The sequence below is a fragment of the Mchenga conophoros genome, linkage group LG7 (genome assembly GCF_057382185.1).
Source record: "Mchenga conophoros isolate Kocher_MC1m ecotype Shallow Benthic linkage group LG7, M_conophoros_male_GT1.1, whole genome shotgun sequence".
In the NCBI taxonomy this organism is placed as follows: Eukaryota; Metazoa; Chordata; class Actinopteri; order Cichliformes; family Cichlidae; genus Mchenga; species Mchenga conophoros.
The window spans coordinates 17969094-17993072 of NC_140532.1; the positions used below are offsets into that span (position 1 = coordinate 17969094).

The 23979-nt window shown below is 42.7% G+C and overlaps 1 protein-coding gene across 3 annotated transcripts; it reads right to left on the reverse strand.

Moving 5' to 3' along the window:
* Positions 1–74: 74 nt before the first annotated feature.
* Positions 75–23529, reverse strand: prickle1a (prickle homolog 1a). 3 transcript variants are annotated; one of them, XM_085282696.1, is made up of 8 exons: positions 23269–23529; positions 6452–6655; positions 4693–4806; positions 3729–3866; positions 2889–3092; positions 2595–2781; positions 1647–2516; positions 75–1526 (listed from the first exon to the last, which is right to left on the reverse strand). In XM_085282696.1, exons 2-8 carry the CDS (start codon positions 6638–6640, stop codon positions 676–678), a joined length of 2553 nt encoding a protein of 850 aa, XP_085138822.1. In that variant the 5' UTR covers positions 6641–6655; positions 23269–23529; the 3' UTR covers positions 75–675. The 3 variants fall into 3 exon arrangements, with proteins under 3 accessions (XP_085138822.1, XP_085138824.1, XP_085138823.1); XM_085282698.1 differs by lacking the exon at positions 23269–23529 and adding an exon at positions 21937–22139; XM_085282697.1 differs by lacking the exon at positions 23269–23529 and adding an exon at positions 11717–11860.
* Between the last annotated feature and the right edge of the window lie 450 nt (positions 23530–23979).

Genomic DNA, 23979 nt, shown 5'->3' on the forward strand with positions numbered 1-23979 from the left:
AATTACAGTACATCAATTAAATGTGTTTTCAGAAAATGGTCACAAAAAAATCAACACCAAACACAATCAAATCATGATATATAGAGATTTTTATTGCAATTAATACCTATTTTAGCCTTATATTCCAGTTTATACATTTATACAGATTGCAATGATTTTCTTACAGTACAGTGACCCATAAATAGATTGTTCCAACAGGCTAATTATTAATACACAGTGCTTTTATGTTGGTGCTGCACAAACCTGGAAAAAACATCTGCAGAGCCTGGGTCATGTCAGTTTGTCTTTAAATTTCTGACACCCATATTTAAAAATGACTCTGTACCAACAGCCAATTGTTTAATTTTAATGCCATTTGGTATAAAGAATGACAAAGGTAGAAAAATATTACTTTAAAAAATTTCTACAATATATACAATATATCTGCACTGTTAAATAAACACAGTTTAGATTATATTTTATAAATATGTATTATACTTTACCATCAGTTTGTAATGCTATACAAGTGTACACACCTATAATAATCCAAATATGGACTTGTGTCTTACACAACCACCTTGGTAAATTGAGTGCTGTGAAGCATTTAATAGCAAGCAAACTGTTTATATTTTAAATGATGAACAAAGGGGCATCGGTGAGTGGCAAATCGTTGCCCAATGCTCAGCAGAGTAAAGCCTATGAAATTATACAGTTTTTCCCTTTGTGGCCTTTTTTCTTTTTGGATTTAGTCCATTGGCCATAAGGAGCAGAGGACATGCCTGCTACAGAGCTTGGCAAGTCATCAGTGTAATAGTGTCTGTGCGGCCTGGGCTGAGGGATGGGCTGACCCAGGAAAAAACCTTCCTCCTCAGAATCAGAGGAGGAAGATGAGCATGTAGAACACCAGTCATCATCATCATCATATAGACCCAAGAACCTTCCCATTGCTTGGCCCTGTAACCTGTAGTCGGACATGGCAGCAGAATGGGGGTGACCGTGGAATGGTTGGTGCCCCTTGGAACCGAGGGCATTCCCTCTGCGGTCCGCTTTGTTGCACATCTGGGGCCTTTCCTTAGGCAAAAGGTTTAAAGCATTGTCAGACCGGGATTTGCGGCTGCGACGCCTCCTATGGTGGTGCTGTTGGCGACCAGAGTGAAGGTCCTGGCCTTGTTCTTCAAAGTGGTACACTCTCCTCCGAGTCCGTTCACTCATAGGTGGCTGCCGCACTTGAATGTCACCATAATAACCATTGTCCACAACATCATCCGAGAATTTGACTTGCTGCGGCCTAGACTGTGAACGTGTCCTTCTGAGGGCAGGGACATGAGGTTTGGGTCTGTCCTCCTGGGGTGCTTCTGCTAGAACATTCTCCACCTCCTCCTGCTCAGATGCAAGACTTTTTAGGGAATTTGCACTTCTGTGTAACATAGAAGAGTTGAGCGTTCCCATATTACTGGTTTTCTCACAGTCTTCTGTTTCCAGTTCATGGAAACCTTGCAGGGAATATACCATAGAGCTTTCTTTATTATCACCATCTACTGAGGTTCCTAGAAAGGAAAAGAAAATTTATTACATTTCTGCACTAAAATACATCAAAATCCAACTACTGACATAGCATAAAATCATGTTATTTTCCATATCTGATTTTTAGAGTTCCATCTACTCACCAGTAATATTGGAAAGAGCAAGTGAGTCCATAGAGTCTCGGACATTCTGGTCTGTCTTCTTAAATTCATCGGTGATACACTCCAAAGAGTCGGTGTACCATTGTGGCTCCTCTCCCTGAAAACCACCTCCAGCCCCATGATCCAGCTCCAACTCCTGGATTTTTCTGCTGCTTGCTGGACCTGGATGGCTACCATAGGCAGAATCTCCTAGCCCATCCTGTGATTGTGCCCAGTACATGTCAGCTTGGTACTTCTTGCTGGCAAGGCTTCCCCTTCCTCCCCCACCATTACTCCCAGCTTTTGAGGATACCTGCTTTGACTTGGTGTCCTTTTCTGCAATCCAGAAATCTGTAGGTCTAGAGTCGCTGGCTTGCTGGAAAACCCCTTGTTCCCCAAACTTTAACAATAGCTGAGTCATGTAGTCTTCGTGCTCAGCCCACTCTTCCTCCTGGTCGTCAGGTGCCTCATTCTCATCACCGCGGCCTCTCCAGAAGTGTTCATCTGATAAGTTCATATGGGCAAGCTTGTTGGTCAGGGTGTCATCAGCATTCCCACTCAAGCCAGGGAACTTATAGTTAACAGAGGGTGAGAACAGGAGTGACTGCCGGCACTGGTCAGCTGAACGACTGCTTTTGCCGATGCGCACACTCCGGCGGGATTCACGTGAGCGCGCCGACTGGAAGGCAGAGTCAGAGGAATCGGAAGCATGCACATCTTCCCCGAGACTGCAGGCTTTGGAGCAGTAAATACGACCCTGGTATGGCAGAAAAGGACTACCCAGTAGCGAGGTCTTACAGTGGGCACAGCTAAAGCAGCTCTCAGTGGCATGCCAGTGGAGCCCATCATAGGTCATCTGAGCATGATCAACACCTGTTAAAGGGGGAGAGCAAGTTAACATTTCTCTGTTGCTTGAAATAGTATTTTAACTCCAGAAGATCACTGTCTTACCAATGTGTTCTCCACAAGCCTCACAGTACTCTGCATAGAGAGACTCAAAGCAGCCACAACAGTACGGTCTGCCGTCCTTCATGATATAACGCTGACCTCCGAGAATTGTCTCACATTCAAAACAGGAGAAGTGTTTCATGTGCCAGTGGCGCCCCTCCGCCTCAGTACACTCATCAGCAAAGATAATCTGTGGACAAAGATGTGCATTAGTTGAGACAAAATGGTCATCAACCTTTAGAAGCTTCAGATGCAATATCTATCTTTGCAACACTGTTTTTTTCTCCTTAGTACTACCTCATCACAGGCTGAGCATCGTGGTTTCAGCAGCTCAGCATGGTGCCTCCCGCAGTGGATCTTTCCATCATGGTAGAAGTAGATCAAATCCACGAGGAGTTCCCTACATGTGGAGCAGACAAAGCAGGATGGGTGCCAGCACAGCCCAGCGCTCGCCCTTGAAGCAAACACGGCCATTTCTCCACCGTTGATGTTTTCGCCGCACTGTAATTGAAAGCGCTAATTATCAACTTTTAAAAACAACACAAGTCACATTAAGACTGAACAATTGTCATACTTTTGTAATAATGTTTGAGTCCTACATGGGCATGGATTTAGCTTCACACAAAGTCTGAGTCTGGCTACAAAAAAACATGCCTTCCATCAGCACCTGGAATCCCACTAGGTTGTTCTCAGATTAGCAGAACATATTTTATGTCTGTCCTTCTGACTGACAAGAACAGGAGTGGGTGGTAGAGGTCATTTAAAAGGAGAAAGAAAAGGAAAAACAGCAGTCTCAGAGATTCATCAGTTTATGGGCACCCACTTGGCTGCTCACTGGTTATTGTTTAAAAAAAAAGAACTTTATACTGAGCCTTTCCAGCCCAGACAGCAAACACTTTTTAGTCCATGACAGCATTTCTCTCGTTTCCAGCTTTCTTTCTGATCTAGATTAGCTAAATAGCCAAAAATGAGATGCAAATAGGAAACGTAGCAAACCCTTGTTTAATACCATTCATGGATAATTATTTTTATATAAGAATACTGTTTATATCCTTAGTTCCACAAAAACTCTAGACTACTGTCTATTTCTCAGTCATCATCGTGTTATAAACAATACATGGGCTGCATGCAACGTACATGATCACAAATGCTGTTCAGAAAATTGCGAGGCAGCAGTTTTACTGTGCCCCTCCCCAATGCTTCCTTCTTCCTCTGAACACTGAACATGTGCAGCTCCTTCTTCTCCTCCTCACTCAGGGACTGGCAATAACACACCTGGGAAAGAAGGGAATTGGTTAGGAATATGATGGCTAGTTTCACAACCACAGGTTTTTATATCTATATATAGATATAGATATAAGAATTGGGATGATTAATGCTTCCTGAAAATCTGCTACTGAGAATAGTATATATAAGTGACCTTTTTGGATTGAGGGCGAAGTGCTTATCAGAGCAGTTTGAACAAAAGGAACTCTTGACCCCAGCTTTCCCTTCCTACACCACCCAACATATCTCCACCCACAGTCCCCGATTGAGAACCTGTTTTTTTTTTTAGTTTTTTTTTTTTTTACAACAGTCCTTAACAAGGGGGAAAGCAGACGTTTACACAAACAAGGCCTGTGTTTAGAGTGTAATCAAGACAGTGGGCAACAAAGGAAGACAGACAGCCGAGGCGAACTGTGGTGCCACTGCAGTGGTGGCATCACATAAAGCCTCTTTCAACCAGCCTCCCTCTCACTCTCTCTCTTGCTGAGCGGTCCTCATAAAAACCACTGCTATGGCAGGAATCCTGCTGGTGGGGGCTCACGGCAAACATCATAAAATTATCAAGTCAAAAGTAACATTGTACCCACTCTGGACGTCTACAAGCTTGCGGAACAAAAATCCCCCAGTGTGATGTCAATGGAGACGCTATGGGCGCACATTAGTGGGATAGCAATGGAGATGGTGAGGCTTGAGCACTGCAGGATGAGTGAGCAGCATCAAATGCAGCTACTCAAACACAATTGTTTTTTTGTTTTTGCTGCAATTTTGGTGCAAATGTGAGGGCTGAATTTTTACGAGACACGCATTTGCACACACAGGCACCAAAAATTCTCACCTCATTATCATGTGGTGGGAGTTGGTAGAGGAGCTGCTTGATTCTGAACTTCTCTCCTGGGCTGTTGACATATGGGATCTTGTCCTCAGGCAGACACGAAAAATATAGCTGGACCTGGGGGAAATATTAGGTTAAACACATGATGTTTTTGGTTGAATAAAAAGGGTTAGGGTTGGACAACTAAATGCATTCCAACTAATATAACAACTGAGCAATGGCTCAGAATTATTATTTGCAGGAGCAGAGAGTTGGTTTTGGTCCGCCCCAAAAGTAATTTTAAACCCAAATTTTCACCCGTCTTATTGCAGCCATATATTATCATTATTGCCTCGGATTCAATATGCCAATATTAACACAAATTCTTTTCCAAGAAACTAGAGAACAAGCACATTAATTTGTGATGAGACACATTCTGGGATAGCGCTATGTAGAATGTATGGAAGAATGACTTTGTGGAATCAAAGACTTTTCCCTAATCCCCAAATCAGCTTTAATTCAAAAGTGCAACACACAGCAGTGATCCTCTTTGACGATGAAAAACGCAGGAATCATCGTCTACATAAATCTGTGCTGAACAAGCCAAGACAGGTCAACAGGTCAAATCAGTTTAAGGGTTATATTTTTCAGTGATATGGTTGTCTCTACACGGACAGGACAAAGCAGGCTGTAATTGTAGCACCCTGACCCTTGGGGCCGACTGCTAAAGACTAAACTTTATGAGGGAGGGCCCATCACAGTTAGCTAGATAAAGAGATGGGATGCCGTAGTCCTGTGTGTTAGGGGACTTCCAGCAGCTTTGACTGTCTAGAGGAGGGGTAACAGCACAGCAATTTACCCTGGCAATCACCCTCAGACCCCAACAACCACCTCTACCATCATAAATTATGCACATCACGATGCTGCTACGACCCCTTATCCAGCTCACTAGGCCCGAGGAACAGCTAGCAAGCACCCAAGCTCTAGGTGTTTCAACCCTGTAGTAGTGACCTGTAATACATAGCCCATTTAGGGAATTGGCAGCAGTAAAGGCATTACAGTTGATCTATGTGGTTCCTAAAACAAGAGACCCTGCATGTTAAGGCTTTTGCTGCATTCGCTTCCCTTCTTGCCCATCACCCACTCATTGCTTCCATGTGTGTTGTTGATCAAGGGCAATGGGACGGCTACAGACTGAGTGAGAGAGAGAAAAGAACACCAAGCAGTGGTGAGAGCAGAGTTTAAAAATTCTGAGGATCTGGGAAAGTGCCATATCTCACCGACTGCTCAACGGACACGGCTAACAGCTCTGCCTGTGGTTGTGGAGGCGAAGACTCCGATTCCTAGCTCGACCCACTAAGTCCTGCTTCTAACTCTGCGGTATACTCATGCTGCCCTTTAGTGGCAACCTCATAGAGTCTGAGAAATCTGCCACAAGCAGTGAGAACAAGGAAGCTTAATGAAATATGTTGTCCTTCCCATAGGTGCCATTTTCCAGAGACTTGGTGTGTTATTCAGTATAACACACAGTGAATAGCGTTTATCTGGGCCAGGCAAATGGGCTATAAGGGAGTTAAAATCAGGTCAGGGCTGTTTTTATTCGCTGTCTGGAGGATACACCATTATTCGTGGTGTTGATTTAGGGAGGAAATGATTTGCGAACCAATGAAATTGATACCACAGTTATAGAGAACAGTGTCCCGGTATCCAAACGGAGCAGGCTTGATTAATCTTAGCTCAGAGCGTCTTGAACTGGTGCATTTGTAAGCCACATTGTGCTTACCTGTTCAGGTCTCAGGCCAGGTGGCACCCACGCATACTCCTCCAGTGCACAGCCTGAGTCGTCATCAGAGGTTGAGCTCCGCTGGAAGCCAGATGTCAGTTTACTGATTTTCTGCTCCATCATGAAATCTCGCTTGCGTGCCCCACCCTGGAAGCCAGCCACCAGCCCCGCTGCACTCACCAGGCTCATCGGGCTCTCTTTTTACTAGACAGGTGAGATGAAAGGATAGCAAGATGGGAAGTACCGGGATTTGAGAGAGGACAGAAGGGGGAAGAGGATAGAAATATAAAGGAAAAAAAAATAGAAATGTTTGTCATCAAGCCATGACATCAGTTCCTACGTCCTCACATCTTAATCCAGCTCTCTCATGTCAGTGCTGTTCCGCTGATTGTTAACCGCTTGCTGAGTCACACCATTGCCACCTCTTTCATGAGGCTCACAGCACCCCTCAAAAACCCATAATGGTATTTAAGCAAGCTTTTTTGGTTTACTTTTAGTGATGAGTCTACTACATAAAGGCACTCATAAAGACAACTCCATCCTTTCACTGCTATTATGGTAGCAGTTAAACACGTGCCTTCCTCATGTGGTTTTTGGGGGTGCAGAGATTGTTAGGAAATTCCCAAAGCTTCATGAGGTGATGTTCTATCTCATTATAGTGACAATAACAAACTATTCAGAATTATAAACTATTTGAAGTTGCTTATAACTGTGACCATTTCTTATTAATCTTCTGCAGGTTTAAAATAATTTGTTAGGTTTATGTCTGTATGAGTCATCATTTTACTTTACTGAGAAGCTGATGATGCTATGCCCCAAGGGAGGGGGGTGGAGTTCAACACATGGGATTTGATCCTAGCTTGATCAGTTGAGCCCGAGGTCTGTATAAACACAAGCCTGGCTTTAAGACGAGGCCACCATATGGGAAGCGTCCACAAGCCTGCTCTCTTCCTTCATCTCTTCTTTTTCTTTGGATTGCAGCAGGTTGGAAAACAAACAGTGAGCGCCTGATCGTTCTTTCATCTTTTAGATGGACAGTGAGCGCAGTGCCAGACAGGTGAAGCAGCTGGATGAATGCAGATGAATAGAGGCTGACATGGATGGATAGGACTAACTGATACTGACACTATAACCTGAGGCAACAAACAGAGCAGGGAGATAAAAGACTCGAACTGTACTGACCTCTATATATGTGTTGTCTGCAGTTACTAATGTCTTACGGAAAATCCAAACTTTTGCAGACGTGACTGTTGTGATGAGGCAGAAACAAACTAAATCTGTGCAAAGCTGGATAAAATTAAAGAAATAGCGAATAAATAAAATCACTTAATTTATTTATTAATTTGTCTTTAATGTTCAGAATATACCCGGACGGAAGGAGGGAGGGAGTGATGTCCAGAGTAACTTTAAAGTGATTATTTGACATGTAAATTCCAAGCAAACCAATTTTTGGAATAATCATTTGGCAACCCCATCTGCCCTGATCTTTATTCATCCCTCTCCAGTCATCCCATAACTTTATTTCCTGGACTCCTGTAAGCATTTAGGACCACGAAAACACAGTCATAATGAATGCGTGTGCAGTTGTGGTAATTTCTCACTAGCCAAGAGCTCTAACTGAGATCAAATGGGAGCCCAGCCAGCATCCAGCAGCCTGGCCCTTGCACCACTTCCCCCCTACCCAAGCCTTGAACCCCTATGGACAGCAAAGGTACAGAGAGCCACAGAGAGACAGCTGAGAAAACCAAATACACTCGAGGGCAAGCCTTTGAACATAGAGATGACAGCATAGGGGCCTTAAAATCTGCTTTCTGCTCAAATGATAAATAGATCGACCACCAGTGCCACCACAACAGGTTTGAGACTGATTCTGGGAGACTTTAGAACTCTAACGGATGGATGGAAAAGCAGTCTTTCCAAGATATTTTGTTTGTTTTGATGATGATGTAAAAGAGCACCGTCTAACAATTCAAATTTCCCATAGGTGCTGGCTGACCTCAAAAGCCATATCATTTTTATAGTCCATCAAACCACTCAATGATCCATCCTGAGGCTGGAAGCACTGTCATCGCAGAAGAGACCACTCCCATCACGACAGAAATGTTTCGTCATAGTACAAAAGATGATCAGAACCTCTTTGAAAAACGTTGCTCTCTGTTGTAAAAAAGTAGACCCAGGTCATTCCAGCAGGTACTTCAAGCTTTTTATATAATTTTATGTTGCTTAACCTCTGTAAGGAATATGCAGACACAGGCTACTCTACACACAAATACATAGAATACAGAAATAACTATCAATACCTTGTCAAAATCAGGTGCTCGTGTCGATTCACTCTGTTAGTGAAGACTGATATATTAGCATGTCAGACCTTTCTCTGATGATTAACAGATCCACGAGACATGCAGGTTCAGGCAGCTACTGGCTGTTCATATCAGCTCATCTTTCTCAAAGACAAGTCAGCCACTGTGGCATCGCTACTACTAATGACTGACAAGCCCCCCCCCTTAAGCTTATCCAGTCATAGACTATCAGTGTTAGGTGTGATGATAATGGTGTTAAAGGATTCCTGGGCTTTTGGGAGGGTTAATTTAGGCTGCCTTGTACCATAAAGTGTCAGGTCAGGCGGATTGGCTTATAACATATCCCGTTAAAATGCCTCTGATGCCCTAAACAATGGTGCCTTTGTCAAGTCACTGAAGGTTTTATCCATCAAGAGTCTGTTTATCCCTTTGCAAGTATTTTTTTTCCTGAAGATGCCACGTTTTATCTTGTCACATATGACAGTCGAAGCCCTCGAACCCAGATAACCTGTCTTCAGATGAGAGAGCTAGGGATGGAATAAGGCACTCTGTTGTTCTATTCATATCTATTGACTTGCAAATGAGACCAAAATAACCTACAAAAATGTGCCCTTGTTTGAGAACAGCTTGGGTTTCACGTGGGAGATAGCTAACTATAGGCAGGTTCAGTCAGGAGGCAAGAGGCTCACTTCAGAGCCACACATTTTAATCAGGCACAAAATCACTCATGTGCTACATTTGCTGGAATTCTTGCTTTCACATGTTGGCTGGGTATCTGCAAGGATGTCTCACACAGCCAAACCTGACTCACAGGAATGTCAGGCTTGAACTTTAGCCAGGCTCTCGAAAGCAATACGGCGTTCACGCAGCTCTGTGTTAAGCAAAAAAAAAAGTTTCTCATACATCTACAGCTGGTTGCATGCTAATTTTTCCTTTATCTGTCATGCAGTTCATTTCCTCTGGCTTTACCCGAAACAATTCCTTAACATTTTGAATGACAGAAGCACTGAGCCAGCTAACTTCACCGTGCTCATACTGACTGACTCATCACTCAGGCTGGCTTTTATAGTTTTTTCCTCTAACAAGGGATCTATGGTTTGTGAGATTAGTTTTAACCCTCTGCCCCCCTTCCCTTTTCACCCTCCACCCCACCCCCCAAGCCCCTGCCCTGCCCTCCTCCCACACTAGCCAGACCCCTGCAGTCCCGAATGTTTAACAGCCCCTCACTCCTTTGTAAAGGTGCTTGTTAACATGGCTTTGGGAGCTGCAGGTCTGCATATCTGACTGATCTACCCACAGAAGGTAGTGGGGGTGCTATTAGACTGAGGATAAAATGGGGTGACTGACATGTATGAAAATGTTAATGTCCTTTTTCCACAAAGGAGAGGGAAGTTAAGTCATGCCAGGAGAAAGAGGGAAATCTTTAACAGACGCGCTTGCTTTGAAATGTTTTCAGTGATTGCTGATTTGAGAACATCCCACGACTTACTGAAGGAGGGAAGAGCCCCGTGTTCTACGGAAAGCGGACAATGGAGCTTACATTCCCACAAATGCTGCATAACAGGACCTCGGTGACTGTGTGGGTTCAGACGTGTTTCATTAAAGAACAAAACAACCACTTATTTGAGTTCACCCTGAAGAACGTCCTGTCTGACTGTAATGCCCGACAGCAGTGGTGCGCCTAACTACAGTGCAATGCATTATTTATCGCTTTGTTGAATACAGAACTCTTGAAGGACCCCATGCAGCGACTGACCAATAAATACAATCAACAGTGACATTTTTAAATAGTGTTCGACAACACTTAAACCATAGTCCCCCCCCCCCCTCCAAAAAAAATCCAGACACTGGAGCTTTGGATTAACAGCCCTTGAGAGAGTGCACAGGAAAAATAAGCAACTTCTGGTCTGAATTACTGTCTATTTCTTTAGGAAGTGGATGATGGACAGGCACACAACCCAACACAGTGTTCTCTGTCAGTTTAGGCTGGCCCTACTTGTTTAACTTGGCTTCTGCTAGCTGGGTAATGCAGGATAGGCTGTAGTTGGGAGAGAAAAACAAGAATTTCTGTTCACTGTCCCTGCATACTTAAGCTTGAAGTCAGACAAACTCAGTTTATTTTTCATGTCCAACAAGATTGAAAAATATGCAGCATATTATTTATCTCCCTGCACACACGCAAATATTTAAAAATCACTGCCTGTCAGCCTTTGGCCATTAATGTAGTGTCAAAAAAAAGAAGCAAAAAAACCAACCTCTGGGCCAGATGAAGTTCATTAGAAAAATGACACCCCTGTGCTAAACTAGAAGCCTCGTGCCTATAAAATAAATAAATAAATCACATTTTAAAAAGCTGAACTTGTAATTGAGTAGTATTTATGATTCAAAAATGAATAAAACTACACAGCATCATCAAATCAAAACCCGGAAAAGCGACTCAAAATTTGATACCAGTCAGATTAGAAAAAGTCAAGGTCAAAATGCTACTGAAAAAAGAGCTCGACGGGAGGATAAGTTACGCAGTGCAAAGGTGCTATAAGGAGTTGGAGTTTGGTCAGCTTATGGAGGCCTCTGTTTGTGGCCGGGGAGTGTTTTTTCAAGACCAAATGGATGGGAGTGACATCCCCACAGAGATATACACTACTGTGCTGGCCAGCATGGACTAAGATTCAACACACAGCAGCAGACTTCAAATGCACTAACTCGTGCATGACCTAAAATCAAGTCTGATTCGTATATAAGAGACAACTTCCACAAAGACCAGAAATTGCCTGTATTTGGGATGTGCTACATGTTTTACAGGCGAAACATGCATTTGCAATCAAGCCATCCACACATTCATTCAAATACATTTAATCAAGGAGTTACGGTGCAACTTTTCCATTTTCTTTCAGCCTCACTACAACCAAAGCAAAGCTCTCAGAGGAACCGGTTTACATCTCATTCATTTTCCTGCAGGTCTTACCTCAGTGTAGGCCAACTCTCCTGACGTGAATAGAGAAAACGGATCTTGTCGCCACTATATCCAGTCCTAAATTGTTCTGCACTCCATATCTATGTAAGCTCCTCTAAACTCTAAATCCAGGACAGCAGCAGCCAGGCTTCTCTACCGGAGCTGTCAGCACAGTAACAGCCCATATCAAAGCTAAGACTGTATAAAGTCAGAGAGTGAGCGAGGTGTGTGTGTGCATGTGCGTGTACACGGAGGAGCCCAACCAGATGGTCATTCCACCCTCCTCTCTGTCAAACACTCCTCCTCCTCCTCCCCTCCTCTTTCTTCCAACCCGGCCCTCTTAACCTCAGCCCGGCCCTTAAACTCAGAGGCAGCGAGTCATGGCTGGGTATGGCAGAGCGAGGCGTCTCTTGCTTCAGTCAGCCCCCCCCTCTCGTACTTCAAACACATGCTCCCAAATGAGAATCGCTGGTAGAGCTCGCAGAAACCGTGCTTTAAAGCAGCACATCAGTGATGGCAGAGCTTGTTTTGCCAGGCTAACCGCCCCGTATCCACAACAGCTTTCACATGACGCTCTTCTTTCTTCTTCCCTATCAACGGCTTAAAGATGTGGGGACGGCAGTGAATGTTGAGTCAGGATTTGGTTTATTTGGTGGTTTGACATTTCCTTTGTGCCTACATGTAAAGTTAAAGAGAGCTGTCTGCTAACAAAAGTTTTGATTGTAGGCTTATTTTTAGATCAAATGATATATATATGTATTTTAATTCTATAGAAAGATTGGTTTCAAGAATCACAATAACTTTTTCTACTACCTGAATGTGATGTCAGCATTTCTGTATGAGACCAGTCATCCGGTTGTGAATCAAAACGAGTCCTCCATGCAAGTTACTCCAACCACAAAGCCTCACACTGTCTAAACTAAACACACACATGTAACCAAAGTTATCTCCAAGATGAAACGATTAGGTCACTATTTGATAAACAGAATTAACTGGTCTTAATAGTTGCTCAAAATTAAGATATTATATATTAGCAATATAATATGTATTGTCAGTGAAAACAATCATTACCCTAATGTTTACTCCGTTATCACAAATGAGAAGGAATTAAAATGACAGATATCTATAAAGCCCAAACGTACAGATCCACCCACGCAGTGAAACTCCCTGGAGAGGACACTGTTGACCTCTGCCTCTCCTTCACCTCTGCTGGAATGCCAGAATGTGATCCTCTTCCTCTTGCCTCAGAAAATAAAAGTTGCTGGTTCAGGTCAAACTCTGGACAGTTGCACCTTTTGCATCCTTTTGTGGTTGTTTAATTGCAATATCAAAGTGTTACTTTTGCCCAAAAGGACATGTTTACGGTGGACATAACTTCCAGAGCACTAGAAGTTCTTCCTCGTCAGAGAGGTTTTGCTGTCGAGTATAAAAACACTTAGACTGTAAAACAAAGCAGTAAGGCATTTTACTAGGAAGCAAGGAATCTATTAAACTGGTCAGATTGCTTTCTTTCTAAACATTTTAGAAGCTGTTTGTTCTTAGGAGATGCAATGTTGGGACCTAACTCTGTGAATGGTGTTTTTCTTTGAGGATTAATATAGAAAACGTTTTATGTAATGCATTGAACTTAATCAAGCGGAGAATCATTGTCTACATGCGAAATACTCAGTTGGCCTTTTAAAAAGAAAGTTGTTTAAAAAAATAAATCATATATTAAAAAAAGGCTAACAACTCATTTCTAGCACATGATGGACACCATCTGAGTAGCACTTTTTCCATCCTCCACACGCCTACATACTTTACACCATTATGTGCCAGAATATCACAGCTTGGGTGGTGAATGATGGCTGTCATTTCAATGGAAAAAAATGGAGCTTATATCTGTAAATATTCTGTTTATAAAGTACGGGATTTAACCCCTGCCAGTGCTCTTGCAGTCGAGCACTGGGACAAAGCCATTGTTGCAGTCAAGGCCGGGGAGGAGAGGAGCCCTTTCACAGCAAACTTCAGGCCTTTGTGTTAATCCAAAGACCTAAGCACCATGCTCCATTAGCAAGTCTTTTAGGAGAGGAACAACACAATGTACCCCCGTCCCCCAAAAGGAGGATTCATGAAATGCAAAGCTAAGATGGTTCCTCTAGTGTGGGCAAAACACCAGACCTGGATTGTTTTTCATTTCCTCAACATACAGAAATTAATAACCTGCTTATTTCCCACAAGAGAGAAACTCAGATATGAATGTGCAGACATCTCATCAAAGACATCTACCCAGGAACGTGCAGAGTGGCGAGTATCGATTTATGATTACACCACTCTAAAGTTAGAAGTAGCCGGCTGCACAGTTCAAGGTTCGCCGCAGATAGCTGAAAAATATAAAGTCGGACAAGTCACGGATCCCCGACCCTTGACCTGTGAGAACATCAGATGACCCATAAATCTATGGCCCTAGGGATTTACAGCCCTTTCCTCTGTCATATTTACAATGACCTGAACAGCATCTCACACCTGGTCTGTATCTTCTCACTGCTGTAAAAGAAGAAGAACAAAACAAAAAAAGCATCCTGTGCTACTGGCAAAGTAGTTCTGAACTAGCACGCCCTGACAATGACAGGACAGGGAAGATGATCATCAGAACCATCACCTGTGATAAATCTGCATTCTTAACACAATCCCAAAGCAGGGAACACACAAAACTAAGAATCTGGTCAAACATTATTGCTATATCTACCACTAGTGATTCTTATAGTGGAATTAGCACATATTAACATTATTAACTGTTTGTATTAGTCAAGTTTTGGACTACCAGCGAAGGAGGCAAATGGAAGGTCAGTCTCTAACTCACAGCTATTGCTGAACTATTGTTGAGAGTTGCTCTCGCTAGTGTGTGAGCCACCTTATAAAAAGTAGGCATTCAAGGTTTAAATGACTTGCCAAGGGGTATTAGCAGGACACAGGCCCAACAAAAGCTTCAGTTATAAAGACCAATAAAAGCCTATCACCCTACAGTAACAACAATCCTTTTTACGCCTTGAAAGAGGGAGGAAAAGGTCAACTGGTGGAGCAGTCAGCGCATTGATATTGACTTAGCTAGATTGGCGCTGACAAACTCAGGTCAGACTGTGGGCTTGTTAGCCCTATAACCCTCACATAACCCCTTTTTACTGTTTCAGTCTGACACATTGGAGGCAGCTGAGGGCAAAGCTTAGATCTAAGCTTCGTTTCTGACAGGAGACATTTGTAAAAATTAAAGAGATATATCTGCTCATTTGATACTTGACCCCATAAGATCCCGTGTTTCTCAAGGGTGCTGAATTGGAAAACATTTATTGGACTCTATTGCTAATGAGCTACAACTACATGTGAACATTTCCACTTCAGCTGAAATTCTAATTTCCTCATCAACCAAATAGAAACACAAAAGTTAACGATGCTTAAAAAATGTCGATAATAGAGGCCACCTGGTTTTATTTATTAGATTACTGTAATGCTATTGTCTAAAACCAATAATATAATAGTGATGAAACAGATGATCTATGAATGGGCCTGGCTGCATGGAACCAATCTATGAACAAACACTATTTCTTTACTCATTAATTTCTGCTTTATTCAATTTGCCACACTGGTGTTGTGTCATGTATGATGTAATGCAACACGTTCTCAAGTTGCAATAAGCAGTACGCGGCATGCTGCATCAGCCCATTGTTTCTCCGCTTTATCGTTAGTGCTTTGCCAAACGTTGCAGACGCGCACGATCGGGACGCCTTGTTTTTCACCCTCAATTTGACACCCTCTCACACAGTTGTAAAAGCCGGACCTCATTGGGAACAATGGAAAGTGGAGCGACAGAGCTCCTGGGGCTGTTAAAGAGAGGAAGCCCCTTTATTTGAGGATGCTATAACTCAACAAAAGCCTGTGGCTGTCTACACACAGAGCAGGCTAAGGATGAATGGGCTGCTCTTAGACTACACACTTGTGCTAACAAAAGCGGTGGATCAGCAAAGGGCAAAGCCACTCATGTGTGGTCTCCATGGGCAAACTGTGACGAGTATATACATAAAATAGCTAAACAGTCCTATTAACACCTCAAACCAGCATGTTCGGCCAAAAAATCTCTGCTTTAACACCGTCTTGTTTCTTCAGCTGAGCTTTGATATGATCTTGGTGACCTTAAAAGCTGTTAATTTATATGACACGTGATAAGGTTTAATTACTCCTCTTAAAACAGCACCCAATTTCAAAAAGGTTTAATTTATGACCTCAATTTTTCAGAGAATCTAACACACGTGCACGCACCACGGCCCCTCACACTTGATGGGCTTTTCTCCTTAACTCTCCTCAAAGTTCAATAGTATATCCTTCCTCTGGAAATGGAACTATTTCCTGTCTTCCCAACTTCCCACCAGTTCAAACTGTCACCTGAATGAACACGGGCAACACTTTAAAATGAAGCGCTTTCGTGTATAAGGAGACGACGCGGTCCAGCAAAGAAGAAGTGGCTGACAACTCCCACACGTGGAAGCATTTTCCTGAGCCTGGCTTCAAAAGGCAAACCGTGGAATCCAACAATACTCTGAAACAGTTAAGAGCTGCTCAGTCAGGATCCCACTAATGATTAACATTCCTGAAGAAACGCTCTGTTACAGTCTTTTTAGAGCGTTCTAATTAAACACATGCTCCAGTGCCACAGCACAGAGGGAACTTGCAACTGCAAGCGGGGATGCTTCTTTCCAACTCGGCTTAATTGGACACAATTTAAGTCATTAAGGTGGTAGTAAAACAGCAGAAAGAGCAAAGGAGAGGCCCAATGATCTCCCCTGTAAGGCTCCCCGTTGCTCTGATGTTGTTGACCCTTTCACCTTCTCATGTGACTCACATTAAAAAAGAGGGGTGGAAAAAATGTACAGCTGAAGTTAAATCCAGTCCAGAAAGACCCATACTGGCTTGTTAGTTAAGCATGTATAATGTAGTTGCAAAACTGAAGTAGACCATGAGGTTATACACGTTTGGAGGTCCTGTATCCTATGAGGCAAAGTTGTACACGAGTATCTTTGCATGTGTTTGCCACATTGGGCTGCTTTTATTAGTATTCCGCTTGTTGTGCATTATTGATCATTGTGTTTCTACCTGATCTTGCTTGTTGACATAATCTATACCGGCTTTCTATACATACGCTGTCTTAAAGCATGAAAGATGCTCTTTTCCATAAAGATGATCACTCGACTATACAGATCTTTTTCAGTCTACGAGACAAGAAAATTGCATTTTTGAGGCAGAAAAGGAGGAGAGAAACAATGAGCATGAAACTTTTAAAGACTTCTTTCCAGCCATGTATCCAGGTTAAGCTTTCTGCTGTTACTGTATACTCGTCCCAAACCAATACTCTAATTTTTAAGAATCATAAAACCTTAATTATACCATCTCAATATGTGCTTTTTACATTTCTATTTTCCTCTTAATGTGAGTCAGGAATTGACTACTTCTTTATAGAAATGTGATGTAATGTCTATGTCAAGTGTGAAGCGGTGTTGAGGATAGTGGCTGATATTTTGCTGGTGCATCATGACCCATTGAAAAAATTGCCATTGGTTGCTTTCCATTATAAAAAGACTCTCACTGATTAAATCCCTGAATTAAATCAATTCTTATTCTTTACACCCATTTTTGGTCGCCATGTCTTTAGGGTCAGGCTGACATCTGTGGTTTGAATTAGTTGTTAGAGTATTAGAGCAAGTATAACTTTTCAGTAGTTAATGACCTGTCCAGCTTACCAACAAATGAGTTGGAGCGTGTGAATGTTTCACTGTAAACATGGAGAGGTCCAATCTGAAGCCCTGTGGGAGCCTCGGTCAGTTTATCAGCTATACAGACCAGACATTAGTGGCTGGGATCAGCTTGTGTGTGTGTGTATGTGTGTGTATGTGTGTGTGTGTGTGTGTTGGCAAAATGTGTGGAATGGAAAAAGGGACGAAACTGGCTGCATTATCACCCTCCAAATTACAGATCCCAATCCTCTAGGGCAAATCCCATTCCTAGAAACCTTGCATGTAATGTGTCTGTTACTGTCACCATCAGCGTGTTATTTTTGGAGCTGCTAATACTGAGGTCACTAATGACACCAAACCATCTTCAGCGATGGAACACGTGAAGGAGTTTAATAATATCTGTTATGTTTCTTTTCCAGATCCAAAAATGTCCAACGAGCTCTCTGAAGTGTGCTTCTGTACAAACAGGTCACATACAAAGATGCGCACATCTGCTGAGCCCCTGCTTTCTGTTTTCTTTGGGAGCCCAGCCCCTAACAGGAAGACAGCGTGAGCACAGCAAACAAAAACCCGGCTCTTTGAACTGGCCTCTCACTAGGAGCTGCCATCGGGTTGTTGTGGCCAAATGAAATGAAATGTTTCTGCGTCAGCTCGGTGAAGCCACTGCGGGCCTCAGGCTGCTCCTCTGCAACACATGTCCTCAGCTGGCCTTTGCCAATATTAACCCATTTGTATGTTACCCACATTTACTCACCTTTACTGTGATGCATTTTCTCAGTGTGAACAGATTACTGAAAATTATTCGGGTAGCACATATTATGCATAAATCGAATTTTCGTAAATGACAGCTGTCAGATGGCGGTCAGACTCAAAATAAAGAGGATGATGAGTACATCAGGCAATTCTTGCTCTTACTCTTTAGCAAATATAAAATAAATGTGGTTTTGGTTACAATGTCTGGCTAAACAACTTGAAGTTTGATTTAACTTTGAATATGGCATTTTTTTCTCCCTTAAAGCTGCACAGCTTAACTATACTGGATCTTTTTCTTCATTTTAATACAATGTTTCAACTGAATTCAGTTCTTACTGAACAAAAATTAATCAGAGTATTAATATCAGCATTGTCTGCATGTTCTGCAGAGAAATTATGGGTCCTGGATTCTATATCCATGCTACATCGACACTAATTGCACATTGTTTCAATGGCACAATGCGAGGGATATGCCAGAAATAGCTTAGAGGATCCACCCCTGCAACACATAAGACCCAAAGCTTCCACTGCCATACAGCACAGGGCCCCCACCCAGAGGTCTTGCATCCAAGCCCAGACATGTTTGCTTGCTAGGGGAAGATTTATACACAATATTGGGCAGGTTTAATGTTGCACTTGATTGGCCAATACATTAGGTGACCTTTTGCCCTTGCAAGTATTGATTGCTGTGACACTTGTATCTTATGTTGTACCCAACCTCAAATCCACTTATGTTTCTATCAAATATTGTATGGTGCATTGAATCTAGCATAGCAATGTAATTGGGTTTCTACCATATTCAAACCTTACATGTTTATTTGACAAAGAACTTTCAGTTATTAAACATTTAGTATTGGCTTTGATTAGGAATTGGCTACCATGTATATCCCTAACCCTGACACCCTGAAGTATAGTGTTGCTTGAAACTACAGTAAATGGACGATCGGCTTTGAAGCCAAAAATATGTAAAACTTTAAGTGAAACAGGCCTAAAGCTGGAATGGGGTAGTGCATTGACATACTGCTTTTTGTCCCTTTTAATCTTTGTATGATATATTGTAAGAAAAGTTTTAAATGAGTTATTATAGTCAACTTCAGCACTATGCAATTTGGGAATACATCACTCTGCATGCATTTATTTTCCAACCTAATTACTGGTAGAGGAAAATATGGCAACTTTTATTAACTAAACCTTCTTAGAGGAATATTCTGGCAGATTGTCCCTACTGTAACCTTTCTGGGGGGGGGGGAATTCCCCGGAAATACCTTTGTTGTCAGCTGAAAAATCTCTTGCCCAGCCCTGCAGCGTCCATTTTTAAACCCTGCTGACCTTTTCCATATCATCCACGCTCACTGACTACACCCCTGTGACAATGCCAACAGGAGGAACAAGAGCCACAGGAAGGGGCTGAGTTGGGGGAGTGTGTTTTGCATATTTTCAGCCGGGGGTCCGGAAAGCTTTAACTGAATCCCCCGTTGTGTGCTGGGGAAGTGAGCTGGGCTTTTTAATGACAACTCTGCGTAATATGTTTTCTTTTGCTTCTAGTCCTGCGATGCTTTGATTGCTTGGATGGATCCCTATAGATGTGGAGGACAAAGAGAAATCACACCATTCTGCAAGCATTCCCGTCTGGCGCAGATGAATTTCCAGAGCCACAAAAGTTGCTGACATTTGGTATCTTTACATCTGTTATTCCACCTTCAGGCATGTTGATGATAATCAGCTTCTTAGCAATGCACCATGATTATCATGCAGTATACATCCAAAGCCGATCATCATGCCTCTATACATGGTGATGATAAAGAAACGTGTGTGTGTGTGGAGTATGACTTTCATCATCTTGGTGGTCTGATGGTTGGTCGCACAATTATGCTGTGTGGTTGCAAAAGATCTGCTGGGGCATTAAACTCCTGTCTGCGAGCCAAACCCGTTTTCCTCTAACATCATCCTGCAGCTCCCAATAAACAGAGTTGTGCCTGGAAGCGCTAAATCACTAACTACCTCTAATCACTTTAGAATAATGCTTAACATGTGGATCCAATGTGCGCCACCGCTTCGGGCACATTTCCCACTCTTATACATGATGCCGTTTGAAAATTACACAAGGGGAACTGTACCGTATAGCAAGCACAAAGTTATATTCTGTCCTACAGGAAGCAGGATCCACAATAGTTATCCCAAACACCACAATCACACTGTCACAGGGCCCTAAACTTGACCATCTGAGCCGCCGTCCAATTCAGCCAGGCCCAGTGACCACAGCTTCAGGGACCACCGGCGTTTAAACAAGCCATATTTCTTCCAATCTCCTGCCAACCTACCACAAACAGTTTACAGTCAGTAGACTCTGCTCTCTGGAGTTTGTCTATGGCAACTCGACTCCAGTGCCACATCTCCCCATCCAGAGCCGTGAAAGACTGGCCTCCTCTGACAGATCCTCACAACACACGGCCCCTGTCCTGCTCTGCTTTTAGCCCCGCTGCGGTGAGCTGGACCACGTCTGGGGGATAAAAGGCTGCCAGAGTGTTTGGCTTGCAGGCAATTTACGCGGACGCAAAGGTGATTCATTCTAGCTTCGCACAAACAGGCCTCTGTGTAAATTTCACTAGTGCTGGGCTTTTAAATCAACATTTGGAAACGTATACATATGGGCACCAGGACTTAAATTCTGCCCCTTCGCACTTAGCTCTGCAGACTCTAGTGCTCTCCAACACCTACTTACAATCTCTCTCTCTCCTAAAAACCATCACCTTTTCTTAGCAATGCATTGTAGTACTAAAATAAACCATCAACATAATCTACTGTTATGAAGCAAGTGCACATAAACATCAAGCTTGCTGTGAAGGATCAAATCTGTTCCCATTCCTGAGTCCAAAAATGATGATGAGGCCAACTACACCCCCCACCCCTTATGTTCACACACAATCCTGCACAAAGCACTTTAAAAGTCTTCTGATTCTATTAATGGCACCTTTGAAGCACCTCGAGGCTTTGCAAATGAGACGTGAACAAGCATGGTGTGGCATGTGGTGCTGGTCCAAAAGCACCACTTTGTAAATCATTTAGTCCATAAATAAACCTAATATTCTGAGAGACTTCTTACCTTTAGCAGATCATTCAAAGTATAAGCTCACATGCCCCCTTTTCATTCTCAATCAAGTAAACACTGATGCCTGCAGTACGGTAAAGTAAGAGATTTTAGTGGCTATGCAGCATTATTTGACACATTAAGTACCATGTGCAGTGAAATACAATGTAAATCATTAATTTGAAAGTATGAAAATATGTATTAGCTACTGGATCCTGAATTTCTTTAAACGTGGGCTGTGGTGACACTGATATGTCTTTGTTATGTGCTGAGCACTAAAGTGCTAATAAACTTTTATTTATATGTAAATTCAAAAGATTGTTTGCCTTATTTGGTTAACTCTTGACTCCAAGGCAGTGAAGCCGTCAACCTGCAATCTGGCCACTAGGTGACACCACCACCTTAACTCTCTGTGCTGCCGTTTCTATTCCTACTTATATCTGTTCTCTCTCAAACTACTTCTTTGTTTGATGTTTTTCTGGACTGGCGAGCGAAAAAAAATATTTAAAGTGCGGTAATAATGGCTGGGTGGGGTTATATCTGAAAACAGTTTCTGGTACAATTATAGCAGGAAATGACCTTGGAAATCATACTGTGATGATACTGTCCAGAGTCTGGAGTAAACATACCTGCTTTGTGTTGTCAAAGTGCTCCATTCTTTTAAATCCAGTCTTACTTAAATTGCCATGCAACGTCTCAAATCACGTCCACAAACCAACAATTTAGTGTCCAAATAAAGACCACACCACTCTCTTCCACCTAGCTCTCCATGGCTAACTGCCCCGAGCTCAGCAGTGCTTTGTTTTCATCCGCTGTGCTCAGTGACAGATTTCAGGTTTGAGTCTTGCTTTTACACTTAGTCGAAAGTGGGTCTCCTCAAAAAGACACGCTCAGGGTTTAATGGCTTCCCCCCCTGGTCCATTGAGGACAAATTATTATTTCAGGCAGCCTTGGTTAAATATAAACAGTATGTGCTCTCCTGTGTCTCGTAGGTTTAGCTCTTTGTATCACAGCTGAGGATGGAAATATGTGAAACTTGAGGGTGTGTCATTTTTCTCCAAAGGAAGGGCTTTATGGCATGTTTAGCTCTGTGAGAGGTCCATTAGGAGTGATGAATTCACTCAAGAAGGTTGGAGTCCTTTCCCCCTTTTTTAAGTTCAAGCTTTTTTTTAATCGATATTTTAGGCTCTGTTTTAAACCCACACAGAGCAAAACAAAGTATATCAGATCAAAACAAGCTATCAAGAATAAGTTTCCAGATGTTTTCATGTAGCTATTTAAATACAGTTAAAATACCCTAAATGTTGACGTTCTCACCTCATACATCATGGTAAAGAAGAGGGGGGAGTTTAAAAAAAAAAGTGGGACTAACTTCTCATGTGTGACTAAGTTCTGGTTCACTCAACAACAGTCGTGACAGCTATGCGAAGCCTGTGGCGGCGGACAGGCAGCGGTCACGGTGCGCCGACCAGTTGTCACCGAAGTGACAGGCGACAGCTGAATCTATACATCTGGAGGCCCAAGGGACGCCACGTCCGAGTGTCTCTGGTCAAGTTTTTTCAGCGTCAGAGAAACGAGGTTACTGTGACTGTACGCGCAGGGAAAGTGAAACGTGTCTCTTTGGAGATGTCGCTGCGTAAAAGCCCCCAAAACTGCGCAGGGAAATTAAAACAGGTTTGCTGACTTTATGTGGATGACACTAGTGGCATATAGTCTCTGCAGAGTATGTGCGTGTGTTTCACAAATGCTTAAAAGTTGTTGGAGTTTTTGTTTGTTTGTTTGAAATTAAAGTATCGTCAGCTTTTCCACCGATGCATTTAGAGTAATTAGCGTAAAACTGCAAAAATAACACAGCCATCATAAAAAACAAAACAAAAACAAAAAAACAAGCAGAGTGGGTGGGATTGTTTACAAACTAGGTAGACCTGAGTTAAACGCTCTAAATGACTTGGTCTGCTCACCTCCAAAATTGCTCAGTCGCAGTGAACCAAGTATCCAGAACCAATATTCCCGAAGTTAGAAAAGCTGCGTCTCATTGGTATTAGATGCACAGTCCAGAGAGGATGTCCCGGAAAGCTGAACCGAGAGCTGCGCAGAGCGATAAGCTTAAACCCCAGATACTGAATGCATTGGAGAGGAGCGCTGAGAGAGCTTGGTCTTGACTTCTCTGTCACCACATCCCAGTCGTTTCAGCGGCGCGCGGTGCGCTGCGGTGCTCCTCTCAGCGGTCACAGTAAAATGACATTAGCGTTGCTTGCTGCTTATTGGCTTAAACGAGCAGCCCCCACCATTCCAGCAGAGACGGGCTAGTCCCTCCAGCATGGTGGACAAATGCTCCTGGGAGTTTAACTCTTACCTTAACTCTTAGTTTAGGGGGTGAAACCTACTGAATAAGATTTGTCGACTTTACCTAAAGTTTACTTTGGTCTTTATTTTAAGTAATCAAGAAAGCTCACCTTTAAATTTCTCTACTTCTGTGCTGCACATAATTAAGTAAGTCAACTCAAAAGTACAAGCTTTAAGTTGGTGTAGATACAAACTCGTTTGTCCTTCTCGCCACAAAGACTTATGGAAGGTAAGTCTATCAGCCTAATAACCCCAAAAAGCTGTTGCTTAGCCGTCCAACCATGCACAGGTGCTTGGACACGCATGAAACAACAGTAAATAATTCA